We start from the raw sequence: 26,618 nt of genomic DNA on the forward strand, positions 1-26,618 counted from the left end.
GTGAACGCCTCTCGTCTCCTGGTGTTGTCGCTATAGCCTCATTTCCTGTCTAGATCGTCCTTCAGATTCCTAGGGCTGCTGCAGCATATCTCAGTTTGCTCACTCCACGTGTGCTCCCTTGGGGAAATCAGATGGTGATAAGCTGATTTTTGTTGCCTGACCTAACCTTTGAACTCAATGTAGGCTAATTCTTTTATGCACAGCTCACTTACAAGAAGTGTGTCAATTAACATCGACTGTCCCACCAAGGCCTGCTGAACATTCGCCTGCCAGGGGGTAAATGCTCATTTTTTCGTCAATGTATGTGGTCATTATAGGACAGAAACAGACCTCATCCCGGGGGGGGGGGGGGGGGGGTGGTTCACTACGTTGTACCAAATTAACCCCCTACATTCGTGCACCTCTCCAAGGAAAATATGTGAACACGACTAAACGCGAAAAAAAGGAATTCTCATTTGTAGGCACGGGAAGAAACTATAAACCAAGTTATGCGATTGGTGGAAACCTCACATGTGATTTCGCTTCAGAACGTTTGTTCCTGTGAGTAAATGGCTCCTCCTGCAGAAGAGAATCGAAAACGGAGGCTGAACTGGAGTGCCTGGGCTGAAAAAGGCAAAACACTACAAATTACCATTTTCCGGCCAAGAGACTGAGTGGTTAATAGTGCAATGTTCTTTGGGTTTCAATTTTACTTTCGAGATTGAACTCTGTCTTAAAGATAAGAAAGTGCTCTAACGTTGTGCTGAATAATAAACACCCCAAATGAACTCCGTCAGAGCGACCAACCGAAGACCCAGGCGAGTGTCGAGGCCGCGCCCGGCACAGCCGGAAAGAAACAACCAAGAAAGAGGCAAGTATCCATGTTTTATTTGAAGTTCGACTGAACATTGTAACTCAATGAAATCCTAACAGACGCGTGACTCCTTGACTCGCCATAAATTTCTTTATGCGATGACGGAGATCTTAAAGATGACAAGACAACCGTTTGTTGTATTCCTTGGCCTCTAGGAAACGCCGAGGCTCCTCTGCGTTCGGGATAGCCCAGGCCGCGCTTTGTTTGTCTTGGTTTGCTTTAATCATGAATGATCTACACAGACGTGCTACTGTGTTTTTTGCACATAGCTTTATTTAAATTAAACTTGTTTTTCGTTTGCACTAGGTTTGGTGATGAATAAAGGTCCACATTATGAAACATTTTGAAACGGTGCCAGTCACTTGCTTTCTTACGCTTGTTTATGGCTATCTGGCAGGCTAACTGCTGTATTAGCTGAGCCCAGCAGCTGTGACTGCAGCCAGACAGGATTTAGCTAGCCTCGTTAAGATAATTGGTTAGCTACTACACCTAAGTTGCAAATAAGCCGAGACATGTAATCTCTTTGGCATTTCATACCCTTTTCCGAACTCAATAGCTGCCGAGGTTTGGTAACTTGCAAAATATTCTAATGTATCCCTTGTCAGCTCGCTACGGTATGCCGTTAGCTTGACAGCTAGCTAACGTTAGACTAATGTGTTCTTGGACTTGTAGATAGGTAGTTTTGGGTCATTTCTAACTAACAGTGACGTTGTCGGTGTATCGATAATTTAGCGTGAATTGTTTTGCAAACCGACTAACGCAAACGTTGAGAAATATTCCAGGCGAACCAATTATCCAACATGTCATGCTATGATGTGAAGTAAAAAAAAAACGACTGCGCACTGTTGTTTGGAGATGGTCGTATGTGGTATCTGGTTTTCCTAGACGTTTGGTGAAATTGTTGTCATTGATTTGTTTTAACAACATAATCGTAAAACATCTCTCCATACACGTCGTATATCCATGCTGGAAGGATAAACATTCTCAATTGGGGCCTTTGCGTTTGTCAAGTGATGATCCTAATAAGGTCTTCTTAAACGCACTTAGTTACCGGTCTGTCTACGTCCTCCAACCATTATTATTATTTTTTATTTATTTGTTTATGCGCCCGTAACCCTAAAATAGGCCAAATTGTCATTGGTATAAGATTGTGGTTTCAGGGTTTAAACATGCATTACAATTTACGTCTGTCACGCATTTGCAAGTGTTGTGCAGAAAACCAGTTCTGCTAGCGTAAAGCTCAGATTCACCGTTAATCTTCAGTTATAGACTCGATTTCCAGACAGTTCCGCCCAGGGCCACATCGACACCTACTTCATATATGATGAAATAGGCAGTGCCATTCAGCATAGTTTTGGGAGGGTTTTTTCCTGATTTATAGCTATCCTCAAACAAACTGTCAACATGTCTGCATGAATGAGATCCACTGAATGAGATCATTTTAGGAGATACTACATTTGTTATTATATTGTCTTAAAGGTTTTCAATGCATATTTTTTTTTCTTTTATGGAGCATTGTCATCGTTAAAAAAAAACTTTTAACACCAGTCAGTAGTAAGGATTTACTACGGAAGGATTTGACTTCAGTTTATTTTTGGATGAGTTTGCTAGTAAAGTTTTCACACAGAAAACTGTATCCTCTTATATGCCTTATGCTTGAATGTGATGTCATACTGTTAAGAAATGAGAGACCCGGTTAAAAGATTGCCATGCTAATTTCAACATCTGTTCATGGCTTGGCCTTTGTCTACTGCCATGGTGAAGTATGAAGGCCTTTATTGCTATAGAGCTTCATCAGTCGGGGAAGACAACAATGAGACAGTAGACAATCAGTATGACTGATCCAAGGTTCTAATGGGCAATGCTCAGAAATAATGGTGTTCATTGAACCCTTTGTGATTAAAGGCAACCTTGGGATTGGTTTTGTCACACATGCCTTGAAGACAAGCGGCATGATGGCGTATCTAATCCAGTATCTTGTTAAATCTATTTTAACCACATACCTACCGTACATCTCCTTTAAAAGGAGCATGTCTTAAGATTTTTTAAAGCGCTTGATGAGCAGTATGAATCCAACAATGACAGCAGGACCAGATCAGAGTAACGGAATACCTCATATCACTTCTTTGGATGCAAAATACTCATTAGTGGTTAAAGCTGATCCATGGCATTGGTTGAACACATCATTGCTTTGGAGCTGTGGTAATTCATACACTTTTCCAAAATACCAAGCTATAGTTTGTAGGTAATATTCATTAGAATAGCAAGCAAGTTATAGTAGCTTGTGAGAAATACTTGTAGAGTATTGTACATTCGCTTTCTGTATGAAATAGAAAAGGCAAATGTCATCGAGTGTTTGTCATACGGTCTTTAAATTTTTGGGCTATAGGAGGTTCCTCTGTTTTTCTTTCCATCTGTCAATGCATTTAGTTAGATGTGAGCAGTGTTGTATATAACAATATAAATTTACTCCTAAATATTTGCACCATCAGTTTATTATGCATTACACTGTCATTACACTGTGTTACAAAATTTCCCAGTCTTGGTTTTCCGTCTTTTTTTATTATCCTTTTTTACCCATTAGGCCTACAGTGTAAATAGGAATACCCCCTCTGGTGTTCCTTATCTTAGGGATTACTTAAAGTGGTGAATTAGGCTTTGGTGTTTCCTTTATCTCAAAATTGTAGCTTAGTGTTTCCCTTTATTAAGATAGGCGAGAATTCCTGATGTAGGCTGCATCTAGCTGTTCAGCCTCCTGAAATATGTAAGACAAATACTTGAGAAGTCTTTATAGGAATGTTTTTGCCTATAATTTGTCTAAGTAATTGATTAGTGAACAATGGCGCTTCAGAGGTATAGCCTAGTTTACCTAAGTGATGTGGTTACTAATGGTTTTTTAATGCACCCTAAATGTAAATGCACCAAGGAGTGTTCCAAGAGTGAAAATGTGGAAATTTATGAAGCCTTTGACAAACAGGTTATTTGCCTTGACTTGAACTTTCAATTTTTTTTGTTTTGTATGAGTCACATATGCAAGATTACACTGGAACCTGTAAATAGAACAATGTCATTTGACTTTACAAAAATCTAAGAAATTAGGTTTGTTGTAAGTTGTAAAAGTGTTATTAACACAGAAACGAAGGTGGTTTGAGCCGCATTAATCCTGCATAGTGGGGTCCTGTGTTTAGAGTGCACGTAGAGATGTGTATTGCAGTAGTTGGTCAGGCACCCTGTGTTTGTAGTGGTTACTGCACAGAGTAGCCCTGGAGAGTCCCCTGTGCTACCAGAGCAACGGTGCAGTGGTAGTTGGGTCTCTCACTGTGGTTAGTTTGATCCCAGTCGCTGAGGATAGAATGACTCCACACTTTTGAAAGTAGTAAGTTGGTACTTTATTAATTCCTCTTACAGGAAGGTCTGACGGAACAGTTTGGTTATAGTAAAATACATTAAAATGGCAATGCAGTCTGGTGGATGTTCCTTGTGGGGGGTGTTGCTGTGTTTTTGTGGCTTTCTCTGGGAATTGGCCATTTCAGCAAAATCCAGCTTGTAGCATTTGTTTTACTTTTACAAAATAATTAATGTTCTTTCAGTGAAAGAAAGTTGACAACTAAAGGTATTCGTTTTGCAACATAATTTTTTTGACATTTGTTTGAAATGGATGTCAAAAAGTAAGGTGAAAGTGTGAGTGTGGAAATGTTATCAGAAAAGATGTGAATCTTAAAGAAATCTGCATCTGAGGAAAATAAATCTACAGAATGTTGTCATATTTGAGTGTGTTGTGTCTTGAGTTTCAATTCGATATGTCTTCATGTACTAGCCTCATATTGACAGTACCTGTGATAATTAGCTGTAATGTAAAATTAGGCAAAATGCTGAGATTTGTGCAAAAACAATGTAGCAGGCATGAGTCTGTGGGGTAGTCAGAGGTAAGAATGAGAGCACACTTGCTGAGTCTACTCATAAAATGGCATTCCTGGTTTTTCCTTTGATTTGTATTCTATATCTATCTGTATGACGTGATGATTATCATGGCAATAACCTTTTCCATTGCTGTTTATGGCTTAACAAAATCAAAGATCGGAATACAATTGAAAATATAATTAAGATTGAAAAAATTTTGAAATTACTCGTTGGAAGTAATGAAGATTAAAACAATGCAATGAAATGTCAACCTAATTGGTCAGTCTAAAAGTGTTTTAAAACTCTATATGATTATTGCAGTGTGAAATAAAAGTCCAAATGCTGTTTTGCATGTTTGTGGTCTTTCATGATGAAATGCATCAAGTGCTTTCTGTTCAGACTCAAATTGCCTGTTCCCTAGAAATCCTGCAGCTCTTCAAGGTACAGATTAGAATAAATAGAACATGTCTGTTTTCCCTTCTGATGTAAAGTTGTTAGTTTGACCATACTAGTATTGTTTTAATATACCTGCTGCACACATAGCTGCAGGGCTACTATCAGTGTATTTCAAAGGTGTTTTTGTTAGGGATATATTTTATGGAGGGAATGTTGCCTTTATTTTCTTACGTTGCACAAATGTGACTTATCCCGCTAGCCTGTCTGTGGCACAGCCTGCAGTACAGTGAAAATAATAAATAGTATGAACTACAGTTTGCATGGCTGGGTTCCAGATGCAGTACTGCAGACCTTTTATGCTCTGCATGTTAACTGGAGTCAGCTGAAGCAATTTCTAATTGACCTTAACCACTACATGCATAAGCAACAATATTTGCATGCTTTAGGGCATTTCAGGCCTGTCTGTCACCGGGGGTCCAGTCTGAAGTTTAGGGTGGAGTTAGCTCTGTGGCATGTTTTGGGGCTGCCTTGGCAGGATGGCTCTGGTGTCTGGTTGTCATCAAAGGGATGGGACGAAGCAAATTAAACAGGAGTCCAAGAGCATGGTCTAGCAATGTGGCTCCCCCTCGGCCTTCCATCCATAGGCCTGTAGATCCCATGTGGCATGTCACCTGCTCCATTCAGCACAGCTGCTGAGGGGATCAAGGGCAAGTCAGCTGCTGCTGGTGCCTCCAACTGTTTGGGCAGTGTGGTCACTATGAGGCTGCATGTGAAACACCCGTAGTGGTCATTTCCATTCGCTGTAAAAATGCAGACGTTTGCTGCGTCTTATAAAATTTGAGTGTAATGAATAGTTTATGAAGTTTTCTTGTTTTCTAATAGATGAGGAGGTGGCTGCAGACATGGTCGCTGAAGAATCTGGTCCAGGAGCTCAAAACAGTCCATACCAACTTCGAAGAAAATCCCTTTTACCCAAGAGAACTGCGTGTCCAGCTAAAACTAATATGGAGGTAAGTTTTGATTAGACAGATGCATAGGAGGTAGTGTGTTTGAATGGTGAAAGTTGCTTTGGCCTTTAGTGTTCTTTATCCACACTTCATAGTTTGAATTGTTATTGGGTGTAAAATGCACTACTAAATATTTGACAATTTTTTTTTCTGACAAATTTTTTTCAAATTTTTATTGACACCAGTTTGGCTAATCTGTTCTGATTCTGTGAAATATTCATAAGACAATTAGAAAGCATGACCTCAGCCTACCTACTTTAAAAATGTAACTTTTCTTTAGGCTAATCTTCTAGTATGCATCATAGGATATCATAAAATTGTTTTTTTATCTTGCTTGCATGATAGGGTGCTTCCACATCTACAACGGAAAACTTTGGTCATCGAGCCAAACGTGCTAGGGTGTCGGGAAAATCATCAGATCTACCAGGTAAAGGAGTGCAATCTATATTGCATTATCCTTCAGATTGTCAGTGTGAACTGACAGTCAGGCACAGAGAGAACTACCCCATCATAATCATGACCCACAGTGAGAACGACCCCATCATGACCCACAGTGAGAACGACCCCATCATGACCCACAGTGAGAACGACCCCATCATGACCCACAGTGAGAACGACCCCATCATGACCCACAGTGAGAACGACTAGGCCTGTGTTGAAAAAATCGATTTTCCGATTCAGAATCGATTCGCATATGATGATCTGATTATCGATTCGTACGTCCAAAGATCGATTTTTTTAGTGAACGTTTACCCCCGCCTCGTCACTGAATTCACGCAGGCGTGCTCGGTCTAACTAACTGTAAAACGACTTGGCATCGGACAGTGCCGGTAACGACGATAGTCAAATCGGAAATCTAAAAACAGGACAGTTTATCCAGTGTCAGTGACTATTTACAGTTAGTCTGTGTCACTGACCATTTACCCAGTGTTTTTACAGTTTAAAGTTTAAAATGTTCTTGTAACGTTGGGTGCAAGGCGATGGACGAGACAGAATCCTTTGCACTTTCCAAATCATTACGTTTATTACATTTACCAAAGCGCAGACAGCGCACATAAAACACGTTTACATAGAACATGTGTGACTCAAACAACGACGAGCACAGGACGCTGCGCGAGCGCAAATTAAATAGACAAACCACATCAACCCCACGTGATTACGAGACGAGCCACAGGTGAGGACTATCACAAGACGCACCCGCACCCACGGAGATACACCGACGTAGACGATTGGACGCAGACGACGTTAACACGCCCAAAACGGAGGGGTCGGGGACTGTAACGTGAGAGTTCTGTTCTTATATTCTCACTTTAAAGAAAAATACACGTTTACATTTTATACTTTCAGTTTATTAAGTGTGAGCACTTTTAAAATAAAAATGCATTCGGTAGCAACAGCTTTTGGGTGAATTCTTAATTATTTCAATCATAATAATAATGCACTGGTTAGTGTCCCAGTAGGAGCCCACTGATGCAGATATAGACACCTCAAAGATGTCCTCTGTTTATTGTCCTGGATTACCTTTCTTGAAGGTAGATTTATGATGACCCTTTTCACCAGTCTTCCAGCCATCAGTAACTACCAACTACCAGTAACTATTTGCTGATTAATATCGATATAATACTAGTTTTAACATGTTGCTTCTGTACACAGTCAGGAAACAGCTCAAATACATTTTTAATAACACTAAACCCCGAATTGGATCGAATCGGATCGAATCGATTAAATCGGATTAAATCGAAAAAAATCGATTCCTAATCTTCAGAATCGGATCGATTCTTGGAATTTGAATCAATACCCAGCCCTAAGAACGACCCCATCATATCCTGACCCACAGTGAGAACGACCCCATCATATCCTGACCCACAGTGAGAACGACCCCATCATATCATGACCCACAGTGAGAACGACCCCATCATATCATGACCCACAGTGAGAACGACCCCATCATATCCTGACCCACAGTGAGAACGACCCCATCATATCCTGACCCACAGTGAGAACGACCCCATCATATCATGACCCACAGTGAGAACGACCCCATCATATCATGACCCACAGTGAGAACGACCCCATCATGACCCACAGTGAGAACGACCCCATCATGACCCACAGTGAGAACGACCCCATCATGACCTTTCTGTCTCACTGTTTCAGCTGCTCCAGCAGAGCAATACCTGCAGGTGAAGCTCCCAGATGAGGTGGTACTGAAGATCTTCTCCTATCTGCTGGAGCAGGATCTATGTCGGGCTGCCTGTGTGTGCAAACGGTTCAGCGAACTGGCCAATGACCCCATCCTATGGTACGGAGATGGAGACATGTTGCGATGTTGAATAGTGCACCACTGTCATTACTACTAAACTTGCATAATGACTTTTTGCCGAGTGGTTTGTGGCAAAATAATTCTATAAACATCTTAAATGTTTGTGTGATAGGAAGAGACTTTATATGGAGGTTTTTGAGTACACCCGTCCTATGATGCATCCAGAGTCTGGGAAGTTCTATCAGATTAACCCAGAGGAGTATGAGCAGCCAAATCCATGGAAGGAGAGCTTTCAGCAGCTGGTAACGTGGTCTCTTTTCACACAGTCACGTGGGTTTTCTCAACCTTGTATATCTGTGTGCCACTCCATTCACAATTCCAATTTCCTTAAATGTCAAAAATCACCATTGTAACTTATTTATTATATAAATATTGTTTTATAAGCTGTTCAATTTCTATAATATGATCCTGTGTTCTTTTTCAACTCTGATTGGAATTTTGAGTGTGCACGTCTACGGTTAAATTCAAGGAAGGAAATTGACTAAATTGTGACTTTTTTTTATCTTTCAGTACAAGGGAGCACATGTGAAGCCAGGCTTTGCTGAGCATTTCTACAGTAACCCATCCAGATACAAAGGGAGAGAGAACATGCTGGTAAGCTCCAAGTGTCCATTAGTGTTCGCTTTGAGTCATTTGACTCTGACCAATGTTTATAATTTTGATGTTTTGGCTGTGTGGTCTTAATATGTTAATCTCTCCTCAGTATTATGATACCATTGAGGATGCATTAGGAGGGGTCCAGGAGGCTCACTTTGATGGACTGATATTTGTCCATTCAGGGATTTACACAGATGAGTGGATCTATATAGAGTCACCAATCACAATGATTGGTGCAGGTATGCTTGCATTGATGTATGCTTAAGTTCAGTGAATTGTTTTTGCGTCTGATATTTTTCCTTTTCTAATCTAAAAACCTGTTTTACCTTCACGACAGCACCAGGGAAAGTAGCGGACAAAGTAATCATCGAGAACACTAGAGATTCAACATTTGTGTTCATGGAAGGGTCAGAAGATGCTTATGTTGGCTATATGACAATAAAGGTACGAGTTCCTTCATTTGAAGTGTGTGGAAGGTGTTACGACCAATGTTGGTCGTTGTTCGTGTCTGACACTCCGGGTCCAGATGTGTCTCTCCTCCCACCACGTCTCTCTCTTCTTGGTTGATGCGGATGGGCTATTTTCTGCCCAAGACCCATAGTTCTGCCTTTAAAAGATCTGCAGACGAATACACAGATGGTCATTGAAGCAGTGAAGTTGGCCATCTGTGTGTTTATTAATTTTTTGTTTTCTTTTTCTTCTTGAAGTTCAACCCTGATGATAAGTCAGCCCAGCATCATAACGCACACCACTGCTTGGAGATCACAGTCAACTGCAGCCCCATCATCGACCACTGCATCATTCGCAGCACGTGCACAGGTCAACAGATCTTTGAAAGTTTGTTCTACCTTTGGTTTGTGCCATACTGAGTGTTGTGGTTGGTCTTAATGCTTTTCGTTCATTCTGCAGTGGGTTCAGCGGTGTGTGTGAGTGGCCAGGGTGCATGTCCTACCATCAAACACTGTAACATCAGTGACTGTGAGAATGTAGGCCTCTACATCACAGACCATGCACAGGTAACATGACCTATGTAAATGTGCTGTTAAACACTGTACCCTTTCAATTGCTGTTTTTTTTCCCCCCCGTTAGATTTTATTAGGGTCACTGGTGCAACACTTGTGTTGACTTAATTCTATTGAAATTATGTAATTCCTATTCCTACTTCTTGTGGACTGCTGTGCTTACAAATATTTGACACATATTTAAGGCACTATGGCCATGGATGGATCATGCTGAGCATCCATGATCTATAGATCCAATGTGTTGACCATCATCAGTAATGTGTTCGTATTTGCAGGGTATTTATGAAGACAATGAAATATCCAATAATGCTCTAGCTGGGATCTGGGTGAAGAATCATGGAAACCCCATAATCAGACGCAATCACATCCACCATGGCAGAGATGTGGGAGTCTTCACCTTTGACCATGGCATGGTAACTACAACCTAGATTGGTCTGGTGCTGTATGCCTGTCATTTTGAAATTACTGGCTCATTGTAAGAAATTAAGAGGCAGTTTCCGAGATCCACTCAAACTGAAGTCTAAGTCTACAGCTAAAAACATTTCCAGTGGTCATTCCTCTTTGGCATTACAATTTTAGTCCCAGATAGGCTAGATCCATGTTCACGAATGTGGACGGAACGTTCATTGTACACAAAATAGACCATAATGTAGAGCTCAGTATACACCATTCATTCATTTATTAAAATATGTCTTTGATCCATCAACCCATACAGTTTACAACCCATACAATCTTGCGGAGTGACTTGGTGTATACTTTGCTTCCCCCTACAGGGCTACTTTGAAAGCTGCAACATCCATCGAAATCGAATAGCAGGCTTTGAGGTGAAGGCGTATGCTAATCCAACGGTTGTGCGCTGTGAGATCCACCATGGCCAGACAGGGGGCATCTATGTGCATGAAAAGGGCAGAGGACAATTTATTGAGAACAAGATCTATGCAAACAACTTTGCTGGCGTGTGGATTACCTCAAACAGTGACCCCACAATTAGGTAAACGTGACAACCTTAAAACATTTGTTTTCTGTTTACCCTCACACAGCTTCCACACTTGGTTTGGGTACTTTTTTTTACTGATGCTAAAGCAATACGTTTAAAATTATGCTTTTAATGTTCCAGCTATTAGCTAATGGTTGGCGGGTGCTGCCATCAGAGGACAGGAGAAAGTGTGAGATTAATTACCAAAGGCAATGTGACATGCCTTAATGTTTCTGTTGTCTGTAGCATCCATTTCAGAGCACCAGAGGCCAGTCAATCCAGTCGACAGCTTAGGCATTTCAAGTTTCACCAGAAAATCAAATTTGCATGATTGCCCAAATCTGGGATTAATGGGAAAACAGCCAAGACATGTTTACTTCTTTCATTTGAATGCTGCTAACTGTTGTCATTGCTGGCAACCATTGGAATTTAACCGAAACTCAAACAGCCTTCATAAACACATACCCACAAACTTCTATCCAACTGCTCAAACCTTATCCAGGTCTTATAAAAGGTCTCACACACTATTTGATATATTCTAGGATGCCGTATTACTGTGAATTATGAAGGTATACAAAAGCATAATTGGCTATTGTTTTTGATGTTGACTTCAAGTGTTTTGCAACTTTTGTTATAAACTAAAATCTGGGCTCCAATCAACTGAATCTTGGATGAAATGTGGATGAAAAGGCATGTAAACTATATTTTGTATGTAGCCCTAATATGAGTTACAAACCTGTAAATGTGCCATATTTGTCAGTTGTGATTTAAACCCCAATTGAGATTTATCCTCTGCATTTACCCATCTGTGCAGTTAGAACGAACACACACACTAGTGATTACTAGGGGGCTGTGATGCACACGTGCCCAGAGAGGTGGGCAGCCCTAGCCCAGCGCCCAGGGAGCAGTTGGGGTTAGGTTCCTCAGTCATGGCCTCAGGCCGGAGAATTGAGCCCACGACGCTCCAGTCACAAGACCAGTTACCTACCACCAGACCATGACTGTCCCCTTATCTACATTGCTATTTGGCCTGTTACAAACCGATCGTGTAGGAACAGGTGCCATATTGGTAGTAGAATCGGGTACCCAGCTCTAAACATGTTTCTTGCAAGGGCAACAAACAGCAACATAAATTTGTACCCTGAGGCCACCTGCTGTGAACTTGCTTATTTCTAATGCAACAAGGTGAAATGTTGATTTTTTAAAATATATGACACCTTACTATCAGGTGTCAGTGCTACAGCCCTTTGGATAGTAGGATTGTACTTTTGGCCAATAAGATTATTTGAGAACTTCAATAGAAATTACTAAAGCTATTATTTAAGGCACATGTTGATCATTCTTGTCCAATGGATACACAATGACCCCTGATGTTCAATTACAGGGGTAATGCGATTTTCAATGGCAACCAAGGTGGTGTTTACATTTTTGGTGATGGCCGAGGTCTCATTGAAGGAAACGATATCTATGGCAACGCCTTGGCAGGCATTCAGATCCGCACCAACAGCTGTCCCATCGTCCGGCACAACAAGATCCATGATGGACAGCATGGCGGCATTTATGTGGTGCGTAAACAGGGTTAAACGGAACACAAGCCAACAACTCTTAACAACTTGGGTCACAAAAGCTATGGAGAGAACTTTTTCCATTTCATCATTATATATGATTCCCAGATAACCTTAAATGTATGATGTCTTTATCTCAAATCTGCATGTGTGTGTGCTGTAGCATGAAAAGGGTCAGGGTGTGATCGAAGAGAACGAGGTTTACAGCAACACACTGGCAGGAGTGTGGGTGACCACGGGGAGCACGCCAGTACTGCGCAGAAACAGAATACATAGCGGCAAACAAGTACGACTCTCCAACGTTAATTACACCATTCGTGTTTTACTACAAAAAAAAATACTACTGGCTGAATTAAGGTTTGAAAATGTAGCATTCATGTATTAAATAGTATTTTGGGAACATTACACCTCTGCATTTAAACTTGCTTCACAAGTGGTGTTCCTTTTAAATTCTTTCAACAGTCAAATCCTTCAGGGCTGAATATAGCTAATAACAGCAGATAAGGATAAGTTTTTATACCTTTTATCGTAAACATACCTGAACTACTATAGCAAAGGTCTGAGATTCGGTATGGAACATCTTGGGTCTATTTTTGGGTTGATTTTTGTGAAGTTGTGAATTTAATATTTCACAGCTGTCTGATACTTGTAGAACCTTCATTATACAATTACATTTTGTGTTGTAAAAAGTTCTATATAAATACATTTGACTTTATAGGAATAAAAATAGTATTGAGAATCCAGATTTATTAGTTTTTTTTTTTCTCCCACATTTTGACCACAGGTTGGGGTTTATTTTTATGATAATGGACATGGAGTGCTGGAGGATAATGACATCTACAACCACATGTACTCTGGAGTTCAGATCAGGTCAGTTCTCACAGACAGTGTGACTTCACCACAATAGATAAGTATATATAAGTGTATATATCAGTACAATAAGATCTGGACAGCAGTCTTCATCACTGTTTCTGAAAAATGTGATTGTCGGCATTGGATGGTCTACTAGACTGTCTTATATTTAAATAATACTTGTTTGCAGAACGGGAAGCAACCCAAAAATCAGGCGAAACAAGATCTGGGGTGGGCAAAACGGTGGCATCCTTGTCTACAACTCTGGTATGGTATCTTAATCCTTGTCAATTGCGATTCTGTAGCAAATGGCAGATGTTTGGTATCTGTTTTAGTATGGGCAGGGTAAATTGGTTACAAGTTTATATCCAAATGCTTTCTCAGGTTTGGGCTTCATAGAAGACAATGAGATCTTTGACAACGCCATGGCAGGGGTGTGGATCAAGACAGATAGCAACCCAACGCTCCGTAGGAATAAGATTCATGATGGGAGGGATGGAGGGATCTGCATATTCAATGGAGGAAGAGGTTAGCATCTTACAGCTCAATGTGACGTACTGTTGTTCCCTTTTGCCATCACATACATTAAAAAAATGTTACGGCATCTTGGGTAGGAATGAGCTGTGTAAGATTTTAATTTTGTCATGCACAACTTCAGTGAACATGTAAACTGCAAGCCTTTTATATGATACATTTTATGCCATCTTGCAAAGCGCAAGATGCTTAATCTTTTAAACATTCTTTTCAAGTCATCACAGAAGATGTAGCTGTCAATCACATCCCTATACACAGAAGCAGCATTGTGAAGACGCCACATTAATTTTGAGCATGAGCTTGTTCAAATTAGCCACTCTTGTTCAGCAGTGTTTGGATTTCGTGGGTGTCTTTGCTTTAGGACTACTGGAAGAGAATGACATCTTCAGGAATGCCCAGGCAGGGGTTCTCATCAGTACCAACAGCCATCCCGTGCTGCGAAAGAACAGGATATTTGATGGCTTTGCTGCAGGTGTGTGAGAGAAATTGTGATCTCACTTGCATTATTTTACCATCACATATAGAGGGAACCTGGTCTGAGACAAATGTCAGAAATGTGCAGTTTAATTGATTGCTTACATGCATCTCTGGAATAGGTATTGAGATCACAAACCATGCAACTGCAACTTTAGAAGGCAATCAGATCTTTAACAACCGCTTTGGTGGGTTGTTTCTTGCATCTGGTGTCAACGTAACAATGAAAGGTAAGAGGAATAAGATGAGTGAACCTGACATGTATGTGAGGTGTCTGATGTTCTAAATAGTTCATTAATCTTCTCCACAGATAATAAAATAATGAATAATCAAGATGCAATCGAAAAAGCTGTGAGCAGAGGTCAGTGCCTGTACAAGATTTCCAGTTACACCAGCTATCCAATGCACGATTTTTACAGGCAAGTCTATAAGCACATTCTTCAAATTTGTAAACGTATTTCCAATTATTGAACAAGGGAGAAAAAAAAACGAATTTAATTGTTCTCTGTTCTCCATGTGCAGATGTCACACCTGTAACACGACGGACCGCAATGCAATTTGTGTAAACTGCATCAAGAAATGTCACCAAGGACATGATGTGGAATTTATTAGACATGATAGGTCAGTCTTGTCTATCTAGTTTGTGTAAAAATATTCTAAGTATTGTTAATGGTAGTCTTTTGGATTCTGCGTTACAAGCTACTCGAATGTGCAAAATGGCAGGTGGTAGACTGTTCCATAAGTTTGCTGTTGCATAAGCTGTCGTTTCCTCTGCAGGTTTTTCTGCGACTGTGGTGCTGGGACATTGTCAAACCCATGCACGCTAGCCGGCGAGCCAACGCATGACACAGACACTCTGTATGACTCTGCCCCTCCTATAGAGTCCAACACACTGCAGCACAACTGAGATGGAGCACAGGTTGTCAAGAGACTCCACACCCTCAGTCCTGTGCTGGCTACTCTAGAAATAATTAAATTTCAACAAAAGCAGAACACTTTAAGAAGAAAAAAAGAAAAAGGGAAAAAAAAAAGGAAATTCAACACAGAAGACAGCTTTTACAATGCAAGCTATGAGAAGACTTTTGTACAAAAAAAAAACATTCTGCTGTGGATAAACATTCTGCTGTGGATATAGTGCTTCCCCGCTTTATTTTCGTGCAACGGAAGGATGGTGACTTGGGATCAGTGTGAATGGTATGCCCACTGCCCTCTATAGGAAAGGATGGTGCAGTACTCTACAGAACCTGAATGAACAGAAACTTTGAGCCATATGAGAGAAAGGCAAAGATGGCTGCTTCAGACATGGAAGAGGCACATAGGCTCTCACTATTTCCCTAACGCCTGTCTCCAGGAAACCATTGCCATGCTATTGTGTGTGTGTGTATGGGGGATTTAAAAAAGCATCCAGCACTTCAGCATTTTTTTTAAACACATATTGATATTTGATTTTAATGCTTTCTCATGTTTCTCATAGTTTTGTATTTTCAAGCAAAAAATCTTAAATGTACTTGAATGTGTTTTTATTTTATTAAATTTTATTTTTGGGGGTTGTTATACCTTTAGACTTACTGTAATTGTACTCATGTTGCAGGATGTATGTTCTTTCTGTGAAAGAGATTTATCAGGAAAAGAGAAAATCAAGAACACTATTCTCCAGCAATGTGTTATTTTATAGAGGGGGGGTGGGGTTGATCTTCAAGAGTGAGTGCTTTCACGAGACTGACCTTTGTACATTCTGTAGTTCTTGGTTTCCTGAAATTTTAGACACCCCTCTCCCTCCCTCCCTTTTTAACGACTGTAAGATCCACCTCTTGTTGGTCCTTGCCGAGATTGCCATTCCTCAGATTTCACAACCCAATAACTGCTGAAGAAATTATTAAATTTGCAGTCTCATGACACCACTGCCCCCTCAACCCCCCTCCACTGTCCTGGGTCAAATGGAAGGAGTGACTGAAAACAATGTTGCTGGAGGAAAATGTAAAGCAGCTTCTTGCTCTATTGAAGCTCAAACTATATATGGCCTTTTCCCCCTTTGGCTTTCATCCAACTGTATTAGGTGACTGTGGGTCCTTAGACAGCCTGAATTGTATGCATGTTCCATGACATCTAGACTTAATATATTGTGGAGTACTCAATAACCATTATGTAGATGTTAGTAATTAATCAAAGGTTTAATTTCCTAGTCAAAGAGGAAGTGTTCATTTTTAAAAAATAAACTTTATTAGATCATGTCATTAGTAGTGAAAGTTTTCTAGTTGAACAAGAACTGATGATGGGAGTGTAAATTATTTTTTGTTACAGGTTGACAATCATCTGCACCACTCTTGTGAACTGTTTACTGTTAGCTGTGGGATCTTCAGCAAATGAACACAGCTTCCTAGAGAGGAAAGAGACAGATCATGAAAATGTTGCTATTGTTCAAGATACTCAAGCTTCTTGAGTATTAAAAAGAAATTACACAAGATATGCAAGTCAGTTTCTCACTTGAAGGTTCTGAGAGCAACCGTGTTTCTCTCAAACTCCTGGGCTTTGCGATGGCCTGACTGGATAACTTCTTCTGGGATATTGGCCAGGCGAGCAGCATTGAAGCCATAACTTTTGGGACAAGCTCCACTGATGAACTTGTAGAGAAAAGTGATTGTCTCCTGGCTGGGGTCCTCATGCTCATTCTCTACCATGCAGGCCTGAGTGATTAAGTGACATAATGCAACCTGTTATTCATGTTTCAATATAAATTCAGTCTTCAACTCGTTTTAGCTAAAGGGCCATCAGATTATGAACTGACTTGTCTTAATGAGTATTAACTGTTTCAGTTCACAGTGCATATAAACATGATTACAATATGAAAAATTTACATACCATATGGCCAAGTTTGACAGAAGGGTCCTGGGCATAGTCCTCCACCAGTGAGTGGTAGTGTGTGGAAAACAGGGTTCGGCAGCAGGTCTTTTCTGACAGCTCCTTCACCACTGCACTCGCTATGGCAGTACCGTCATAGGTGGCCGTACCCCTGCCTATAGCCAATAACATGAAGTGGGGCTTAAGTTTGACTTTTTTTTGGGGGGGGGGGGGGGGGGATGAATGTTAAAACAATACAAGTGAATGTTACCCAGTTCATCAAGGAGGATGAGTGAATGTCTGGTTGCATGCAGAAGGATGCTAGCAGTTTCACTGAGCTCCACAAAAAAGGTACTCTCCCCTAAAACAACAAAAATCGTACATAAGCACCCAGCCCTAAGCACATCCAGTCCAGAAAGTGCACAGACATAAAATGAAGTTTGGTATATGGTACATCTTTGTTAAAGGAAGTGCAAAAGTGAGGAAAAACATATTTGCAGCTGTAACACAGAAATCATAAAAATAAAAAAAAATTGATTTCCTGATTTTTTTTTTTTAGATTATGTATTTCACAGTGGACATACACCTTAGATGAAAATTTCAGACCCCTCCATGATTTCTAAGTGGGAGAACTTGCAGGGTGTTCAAATTTTTTCCTCACTGTAAATAAGCACCATTGTTTCCAAGCAGGGAGAAGACTCACCAGACATAATGCGGTCTGAGGCACCAAGACGAGTGAACACTCGGTCCACAGGAGTGAGACGCAGGCTTTCAGCAGGTACATAGCAACCCAGCTGAGCCAAGATCACCACCAGACCACACTACAGCCAATAAACACGTGTCACGTAAAAGGCACCTCTCCATGAGAAACAATACAACACAAGGATCAAGAATGGCAGAAGTATAGCTCTTCCTTTTCAAGTAATGGAAACACCAGCTGATTATGGAACTTCACATTGAAAGCTATGAATGTTGCATTTACATTACGATGAGCCAAAAGCCACATCCTTCCTGTACAGCTGCTGTAAGCATTGTGAGAAATGTTTCCCCTGCAAGTTTGTACTGCTTTTTCTATAGTCTCTTTGGAGTCGTTAAAATAGTTATACAGACAAGCAAGCATTCAGTTGATTTTTGGATTGTGTGTAATACATGTAAATAAATCTGTACCCACCTGTCTCATTAGGGTGGACTTTCCTCCCATGTTCGGCCCAGTGACGAGCACACACGGGGCCAATACTTTCTTGTCTTCGTTTTCCTCTTCCTCATTGCCAGGACAACCAATAACCATGTCATTGGGGATGAAATCATCACCAAAGAATGTCTTTGAGACGCAGGGGTGCCGGGATGCCCTGAGATCCAGGAAAGGGGTAAACTGGGAGCCATTACCGGGGAGAACAATCTCTGGTCTTGCCATTGGCCCATCACCACTCTGGCTATACCGGGACAAGCTTAACAATACATCTAAAACACAGAGTTGGATAAATTACTTGTTGCCATTTAAACTGGTACACAGTAAACTAGACTTAAAAGCTTGAGAAAATTGTAATTATAAACTTATTTTATACTATATTTTATACTGAAGATACCTTAAATGTGTTTCCTTTTATCAAAATCTGCTTTTATGCAAGATTCTATTTTTAGTTTGCTGTTAAATACAAAATAAGTGCTCTATGTATAGACATTTGCTATCCATTCTAACCAATTTTAATTTTATTTTTCTAATTTTAATGATATCATTGTATTAATGTCATCAATGTGTATTTCTTACCAAGCACAGCCATACACTCCATGGCTGTCTGCCAGTCTCTATAATTTTTATCAAAGTTGTAAAAGAGCCTCCTCATGCAATCTTTCAATGCTGCATCCCTCTTTTCTTCCCAACTCTGCAACTCTGAGAACAAGCGCTCAATCTCCTTTGTAGAGTATCTTTTCCAACCCTTCTTTGTGGATCTGACCTCATACTCCTCTGGGATATTCCTCTCAGAAACACTGTCTGGAACCTCCATCTGATAGCGGTTCCGTCCTGTGCCCCAAAAGGCCAGATTCTTACAGCCAAGCCTCTTCTTCTGCCGCTCCAGGTAGTCCTGCAGGCTTCGCTCACAATCTTTTATTTCACTCAGGGCCTGATCGTACTCTGGGTCAAAACCAGCCTTTGGTGTTATCACCCCTGTGGTCCGAGCTTTCTGATGATCAAAAGCAGTGTCCCAACGATTAAGCTCTGGTGTAAGGTCTGGAAACTGTCCTTCCTCACTTTTCGTTTTCAGTACCACCACCTGCTTTAGGAGTATAGATCTAAATTCTTCTGAGACAGGCTCCATGAGAAAAATGATTTCTTGAATGGCTTTGAACCCCTCTAGTGCTGATAGGAAGTCTGCAATCTTGCGCTTGCTATAGACAACCTCCTCATACAGAATGGCCCTGCTGTCTGGGTGATTCTGTCCCTTGAGAGTTCCCATGCTATGAATTTTGCTGAGTAGCCTTTCCAGGTCTGGAAGTTTCTTCAGAAGTTCTGTAGCCTCAGTAGCTTGTGCTGGAGCACCCATTAGGTCTACCAGGGCATCCAGTCGGTCCTCTATGGAGGCAGGGTTGCAGAGGGGAGCACATAGCCATTGTTTTAGCAGCCTCTTACCAAAGGGAGTACAGCATGTGTCCAAGCGCTCAAGTAGAGTACCTTCTGAACCTCCAGTAGAACCATTCTGGAGTATCTCCAGGTTAGCAAGGGTCACTCCATCTAAGACCATGCGTTGGCGAGTCTGGGTGAAGAAACTCGATGGGCCCCCAGCTTCCTCCATCTCCACATCTACTGGAACATACTCTTCAAAGTTGGCCATAGAAAGAAGCTCCTGATCCACCAGACATTTCTTAAGATAGCACACACAACCACCCAATGCAGAGAGGGCGAGTTCATATCCCTCTTTAGGAGTGAGACCTAGTGAGTCGCTCTCAGAGATCATTGCTTTTACAGCACTGGGAATGGCTGTTCCTCCTGCGTCAACACCATCATCATTGATGTCTCTGAAATAATCATTTTCTGCCAAAGCCTTTAAGGTCTTCTGGGCATCCCAGAATTGTGAGCCAGCATTGAGGCCTTCTTGCATGGCTGAGGACAGTCCCCCCTTGAAGATTTTCCTTGTCTCAGCAGATAGGTTCCCCTTCTCAAACAACACCTGGGCTGGAGGATAATGTGCCAGCAGAGTACGTAAACGGGAACAGTGTCTGTCGTCATGGAACTGGCCTATATGAAAACGACCCACGGAGGTATCAATGAAGCAAACCCCATAGATGTGTCCATGGCCTGTACTCCCCTCCTCATTTTTCTCTTTAACACTTAACAGGTACCTACTCTGGGACTCTGAAGGAGCACCGTCGAGTACACTGTACGTCTGCGTGCCCCGTGTGATTATTCTGCAGACCTCTCGCCGAACGACTCGGTCATATTTTGTGGGACGCAACATAGTCTTGCATCGTGCTTCCATCATTTCAGGTGTCTCGGTCTGTTCCACACGAGCCACCTTGTAACCTTTTTGCACAAGCACATCAGAAAAACGGCCAAAACCTATCTCTGGAAAACCAGAATGTGCCCAAGTGCCTTTCATGAAGGTGATCCCCAACTCATTAACCCCGATTACAGCATCCATGTGGTAGAGTTCATAGAATTTTCCCACCTTATAGAAAATAACAGTATCAAACATATCTGATTTGAGCTGCCACCAGCGACGCATACCAGGTGTAACCCTGTTAAGGAAGTCCTCGGGCACATGGAGAGTGGTGGGATCGTAGTCCTCATCTGACTGACGCCTCCTCTGAGCATCCTTTCTCTTGCCATCATGCAACCATTCCAGTTTTTCATGGTCCCACACATTAGGCCCTTCCACACCTCCTGCACCACTGCTCTGACTTTCAAAGCTGTCTGGAGCAGAGAAAGCAGACAGACGTGACTTTGTTTTGGCTGTAAGTGAGGGAATGTTTGCAGAAGATCTTTTTGGGGCCTCTGAAGGTAAAGATTTACTCTTTATTTTAGAAGACTTCTCTGACACACGTTTACGCTTTAATGGTTTCACGGGACTGTCCGGCTCCAAATCAGACATGCTCTCTTCCTCCTTTTCATCCACTCCACTGCTGACCCCATCATCATCTTCCTCATCACTGCTACATCCTTCCTTATCTGGCTTGAACTCTTCATCAGAGCTTTCACTATCAGAGGCAACAACAATGCGCCGACGTTTGGGTTTTTGACCATTCTCTGTTGCAGTGCGGGACGAACTCCTGCTGATCTTCACATTCTCAACCTCTTCTTCAGACATATCATCTGTTGACTTTTCAACCTACGATGCATTGTTTCACACACAAATTAACCAGCATACACCAAAGATTAACTGCAGTAATTACAGAAAAAAAGAAACTGGTCTTCATTAATGCCAAAGGCTACAGTTATGGGTGTTTGCAATTGTACAATCATCTGTTAGGAAATTATATCAATACTGAAGTTAATTTTCAACAGAAAAAAAAGTAAAACATTGTGAAAATCTATTGCATATCAAGATACAGAAAGTTAATAATCCATAGCTCAAGTATTTGTAAATCTGCACTTGTATTGCCAGTAGGGGTGTGACGATACCCTCAGCTCACGAGACGAGACACGATACTGGGTTCACGAGAATGAGACGAGATAAGATTTTAAGAACACTAAAATGACAAATTATATGACTGGATAACAGACTTTTATTTAAAGGAGTTACACATGCATTTTGAAATGTTTTATTATAACTCAACATGCATTATGTAAGCATTGAACTTTTAATAAACTTCTTCCTCTACAAATTGAAATTAAAATAATTTCATAAAAGTTAAAATAAATAAATAAAATTCAATATTTCTCCTTTTTTCAAGCGCAAACAATATTGCAGTGAGTCCCCGCTTAACGACGGGGTTAGAGACTGAAAAGTCTGTCGTAAAGGAGTTTTCATTGTGAAGCGTGACCCTAGATTTAGATACGCTTTTATCGTAAATACAGTATAGAAATAACTAACAATGTTCTCGTGTGTACAGCATGAGAAAGAGCGATCGTGTTGCCAAGATGGGCTGCAGTAGAGGCTGCGCTGCCTCAGCTTATCGTACACAACACTCCACTACACTGTGCTGCCACTGCTCCTCTGCGCACCGTGCGAAACAAAATACAGTGCAAATGGTGCAAACAGAGCCTGACTAAGTATGTCACTGAATTTGCTGCAACTACACTGCCATGTTCATTTTTAAGAATATTAGCATGTCCACACTGCTCCCGATATCCTGTGCTGTCTTGCCAAAGCGCCTTTCTGTCCCTGCTACCTCTGTTCAAGTGAGATATGTCGATTTGAGTACTGAGCTGTGGTGGTGCTGTAAATGTCTCTGCATCGTGCCCGTATTAACCACGGTGTACGGAATTATTTTCATACAATGTTTGCATATGGTCCGTGTCTTATCAGTCACTCTCTTGCCATTTATTATTTCCGACCGGGTACCCAAAATGCTGCCAAACAAACGATTTGAAAGTGGCGGGGGCATCTTCAATAGTAATACCTGTATTTTCCTAAATACTTCTGGCTGCTTGCTGGATCACAAATCTCGCAAGACAGATTTTTACGCACCGAGAAATCTCGCTGAGTTACGCCTCATGAGATCTCGTGACATGAGATCTCGTCACACCCCTAATTGCCAGTATGCTATACTTCATCTCAGTATAATAAAGGGCTCAGAGTAGTGCTGGGCGGTATACCGGTTCGCACCGGAAACCGGTGTTTATTTTTGTTATGATAAGAATTTTTTAAAGTAGCCTAAATGTGTCCGGAACACAGCTTAGTCGTTAATTGTTTCTCAAGGGACGCTTTTTATTGCTGCGCAACTAAGCACACAAGCAACAGAGCGCAAATCTAGCTTGCTGAAAACATTTTGATTTTTGTAACTTTGCATGTTCCACTCTTCAGTTATGTTTGCAGGGTTCATACACCATAACAAGGTGGAATTCAAGCACTTGTGTACTACACTTTCAAGGTCCATTTTCAATATTTTCCAAAACCTTCAGCTTAATTAAGTTACATATTTATACAAATACACATATGATCAAAATGATTCGAAATAATTAGCTTTTTATCACATTAAAAGAGATGGTACCGTCTCCCTAGTATTCGACCAGTTAATATTTAAACAAATAAATATGTTATTTAATTAAAGGTAAGATATTTGGGACTTTTCAGTACAATACAACCATTCACAAACAGCCCTGTCTACGTTATGTCTAAATATCTCTTATTTGTTATTAACAAATTGGTGTGAAATTTATAATATTACGTGTAGCTGGTTCACATACGTTGTATAAACCTACAGTTTTGATGTCTGATAAATGTTTTAAATAAAAGGTTTTGCATTTTTCTGCAATGGTCATGCTATACGATTCATTCACTACTTTAGTGCTACCATTTGAAAACTGATCATGTGGGGCCATGCAAATCTGCATTACATGTAATAGCCTACTTAGGTGGAGACATTTTTCTAACAGTGGAATAGGGTACTCTTAACCATTACTCTACTGCAGTAATTCTTTTCACAATCAACGCAGTTAACATCATGCATGGGGGGCCAAACCCATCAAATACCGTGAAACCTATATAATTTCGAAAAATACTGCGATATAGAATTTTGGTCCCGCCGAGGACTAGCTCAGAGCCATGGGATTATCATTCTGTGTTCAGATACATAGCCTTCATATCTGAAGAAAATGCAGGAAAATGTGCAATGGTGTTAAAATGCATTACTAATCAATGTTCAGTCAAGTGTTGAGCTGTACAGAAATCCTGGATATAAGAAAAAGTTCTTTATCATTGATCCATATGGTAAGATCACCGATACAGCTAGTTGTAGTTACTTTCAGAAAGGTTTTCAAAGAAATTCCAACAAGCTATGTGGAACTATTCTAAAGAGTTTTGGCATAATTTCACACGTTCCTTATTGATCTTTAATATGAAAAACATTAAGCACTCATGCCAAGTTAAACTACGTTAAAACTATGAGAGCACAGCCCACCCATAAACACCAATGGTTACACTACAAACTACCATATATCTATTAATGGACCTGTAACAACTACCCAAAAAAGAACAATAAAGATTGCAAAAATACTCTGAGCAACACTGCTATAAATAGCCATTTCATCCATATCATTTTTATATTTACCTCCATTTCTTCCCCATCCTCCTCTTCCTCATCAGAGGCGTTCTTGCAAACTGGTATCTTCAGTCTCTGTTCAGAACTGTCCTTCAGCGCACAGTCAGCTAGCTCCATTGCTCTGCGAATTACAGGTTTGCCACTGAAGAACACACCGCCCATTTTGGCATCAGTGCTGTCTGAACCTGTGAAATGTATCCAAAAATGATGTAATGTCACATTCTAAAACTGTACACAAGATTCTGAATTTCTGTCATGTCTGTAACTTGAATAATCTTGCTCACCTTTAAATTCTCGAATGTACTTTGTTCTAACCCAGCCTCTTGTTGGTGGCTCATCAAAGAAATGAACATGCACTCTCTCATCTTGGCCTTTTCCCCTCATCTGTTGTCCTGACAGAGGCTGAGGCACTATCATACATGGCCACCAAGGATGCCCTTCTAGTTTTGCCCATACGAGATGACCAGCTTTGAAAGGAAACGAAGAGCTGAAAAAAATATCAACATGAAAACAAAGATTATTTTCTCTTTAAACAATCTTCCTACTGTCTACACAAGCCATATTATTAATTAATAGTACTTCAGATATGACTATAATCATTAAGTATTATAAACTATATAGATTGCATGCCTACAGTTGCACTGAGTGATAACTAGGATACGAATTCTCTATACATCCGACATGTAGTTTTTTGAGGGAGTATGTAACAACGGTACGGGGTCCCTGGGATCGTACCTATTTAACTTACTGACGATTATAGCGGCGGAGGCAGCAATGTTTGTGAGCTAGCTAAGCTAAAATCGATTAGCTAAAGGTATGGAAGCCTATTTAGTACACACACACACAGCATGGGCACTGTAGGGCTGAACACGTAGTTTAGATAGTCTGACATTTTCACCACTTGGAGTACCTGTACGGCTGAAACGAGTCAGACACAAAGGTATGGTGATGCTAAGCATCCATCCCCTAACATGATCCCAGATCCTGTCTCTCCCGCCAAGAAAACAAGAACAAAATGGCGAGAGCTTGGGGAGGCACAGGTCAAAATGTGCATTTTAAGCCACCAGGCTGCATTTTACTTAAGCGTATTGATACTGATATTGATATTTTACTTAAATATGGACAAGGGACCAGACTACAACATACGCGTTCAATAAAGCAAGGAACAGCAGCCACAAAGTTGAGGCTATCTGACACCACAAAACCAGATATTTGGCTAGTTTAGTTCCTTCATTAGTGAACAGCAAGCCAGGTAGTTAACGAGGTTAACCTTCTTCATGCATTAACTATAAGCAACATTCAGTGTTTCCCAATTTTATTTACTGTACCTTTTGGTATTGCCATCCTTATCCAAAATCTTATTTGATTTTGGTGAAGACTTCTTAGTGTTTTGAGCTGCATGCTTTGCTGCTTCCTTGGGGGACGTACTGGACTTGCAAACTGAAGACGGCAAATCTGCTTCTGCTGGAGATGGATTAGATTTGATTCTGGCAACGGATGGTGGCGACTTGGTAAAAAAATTAAAAATAGAACTTTGTTTCGCCATGACTGTTAGCAAAAACCCAACTGTTTATTCAAATATCGCAAGTCACCATTCCTTACAACCACGCAGCGAGTACAAGTCTTCGCGGGAACTCAGCAGGGTTGAAAGAGCGTGTGGCGGGAGTCGTACGTCATTACGTCGTTACGTCATTGAACTGTAATCCAGTAGACGCCCGTGCACCTCGGAGGCTCTCGTGCGTTTCTCTAAGGGCAAAACTTGCAAAATCTTAAACAATTATTTAAAATAGTAACACTTTTTTATTGAAAGAATTTAAAACACACTATAATAATAATAATAATAAATAATAAAAAATGCTGACGTATGCAAACAAACCCACGTTCTTAAATGTGCTATTTGTAGACATGAATTACATGAACATGCATTGCTGCTTTATGCCGACGTTTACTTTTAGCTATGCTAAATGTTTTTCTAAATGTTTTTCATACAGAGTTCTGGATCAGCCCAGAATCGTTCTCTTCTGTCTCTCTCCTCAGAATCCTGGCAGATTCGCATAAGCTTTGGTCTCCTCTTCACACAC

At 40.8% G+C, this 26,618-nt stretch overlaps 2 protein-coding genes and 1 long non-coding RNA gene across 3 annotated transcripts; 2 read left to right on the forward strand and 1 right to left on the reverse strand.

The window, feature by feature from the left end:
* The first annotated feature begins 372 nt into the window (after window positions 1-372).
* fbxo11a (F-box protein 11a) lies at window positions 373-16,733 on the forward strand. Its single transcript, XM_076975487.1, has 22 exons — window positions 373-850; window positions 6,032-6,159; window positions 6,502-6,583; window positions 8,314-8,458; window positions 8,592-8,721; window positions 8,990-9,073; window positions 9,183-9,315; window positions 9,414-9,520; window positions 9,784-9,895; window positions 9,986-10,092; window positions 10,374-10,511; window positions 10,872-11,089; window positions 12,459-12,639; window positions 12,803-12,925; window positions 13,424-13,509; window positions 13,682-13,758; window positions 13,876-14,019; window positions 14,387-14,497; window positions 14,622-14,729; window positions 14,810-14,918; window positions 15,022-15,120; window positions 15,277-16,733. Exons 1-22 carry the CDS (start codon window positions 763-765, stop codon window positions 15,404-15,406), a joined length of 2,640 nt encoding a protein of 879 aa, XP_076831602.1. The 5' UTR covers window positions 373-762; the 3' UTR covers window positions 15,407-16,733.
* On the reverse strand, window positions 15,664-26,204 carry msh6 (mutS homolog 6 (E. coli)). The gene is made up of 10 exons (XM_076975486.1): window positions 25,866-26,204; window positions 24,822-25,024; window positions 24,547-24,722; window positions 19,106-21,662; window positions 18,509-18,798; window positions 18,041-18,158; window positions 17,609-17,698; window positions 17,359-17,513; window positions 16,984-17,183; window positions 15,664-16,876 (listed from the first exon to the last, which is right to left on the reverse strand). The coding sequence occupies exons 1-10, from the start codon at window positions 26,081-26,083 to the stop codon at window positions 16,795-16,797; spliced, it is 4,089 nt and encodes a 1,362-aa protein (XP_076831601.1). The 5' UTR covers window positions 26,084-26,204; the 3' UTR covers window positions 15,664-16,794.
* On the forward strand, window positions 17,570-19,648 carry LOC143477031 (uncharacterized). Its single transcript, XR_013121445.1, has 2 exons — window positions 17,570-17,688; window positions 18,025-19,648. It is a non-coding gene; the product is annotated as an uncharacterized LOC143477031 (long non-coding RNA).
* Window positions 26,205-26,618: the final 414 nt, after the last annotated feature.

Source organism: Brachyhypopomus gauderio, chromosome 15, assembly GCF_052324685.1.
Source record: "Brachyhypopomus gauderio isolate BG-103 chromosome 15, BGAUD_0.2, whole genome shotgun sequence".
Lineage (NCBI taxonomy): Eukaryota > Metazoa > Chordata > Actinopteri > Gymnotiformes > Hypopomidae > Brachyhypopomus > Brachyhypopomus gauderio.

Coding starts and splice junctions, on each gene's coding strand:
- fbxo11a (XM_076975487.1), top strand. CDS start 763: ATGAACTCCGTCAGAGCGACCAACCGAAGACCCAGGCGAGTGTCGAGG. Junction 9,896..9,985: donor CATTCGCAGCACGTGCACAG/GTCAACAGATCT, acceptor TTCATTCTGCAG/TGGGTTCAGCGGTGTGTGTG. Junction 14,730..14,809: donor TGTCAACGTAACAATGAAAG/GTAAGAGGAATA, acceptor TCTTCTCCACAG/ATAATAAAATAATGAATAAT.
- msh6 (XM_076975486.1), bottom strand. CDS start 26,083: ATGGCGAAACAAAGTTCTATTTTTAATTTTTTTACCAAGTCGCCACCA. Junction 17,514..17,608: donor CATCCTCCTTGATGAACTGG/GTAACATTCACT, acceptor TATTGGCTATAG/GCAGGGGTACGGCCACCTAT. Junction 16,877..16,983: donor GTTGCTCTCAGAACCTTCAA/GTGAGAAACTGA, acceptor TTTCCTCTCTAG/GAAGCTGTGTTCATTTGCTG.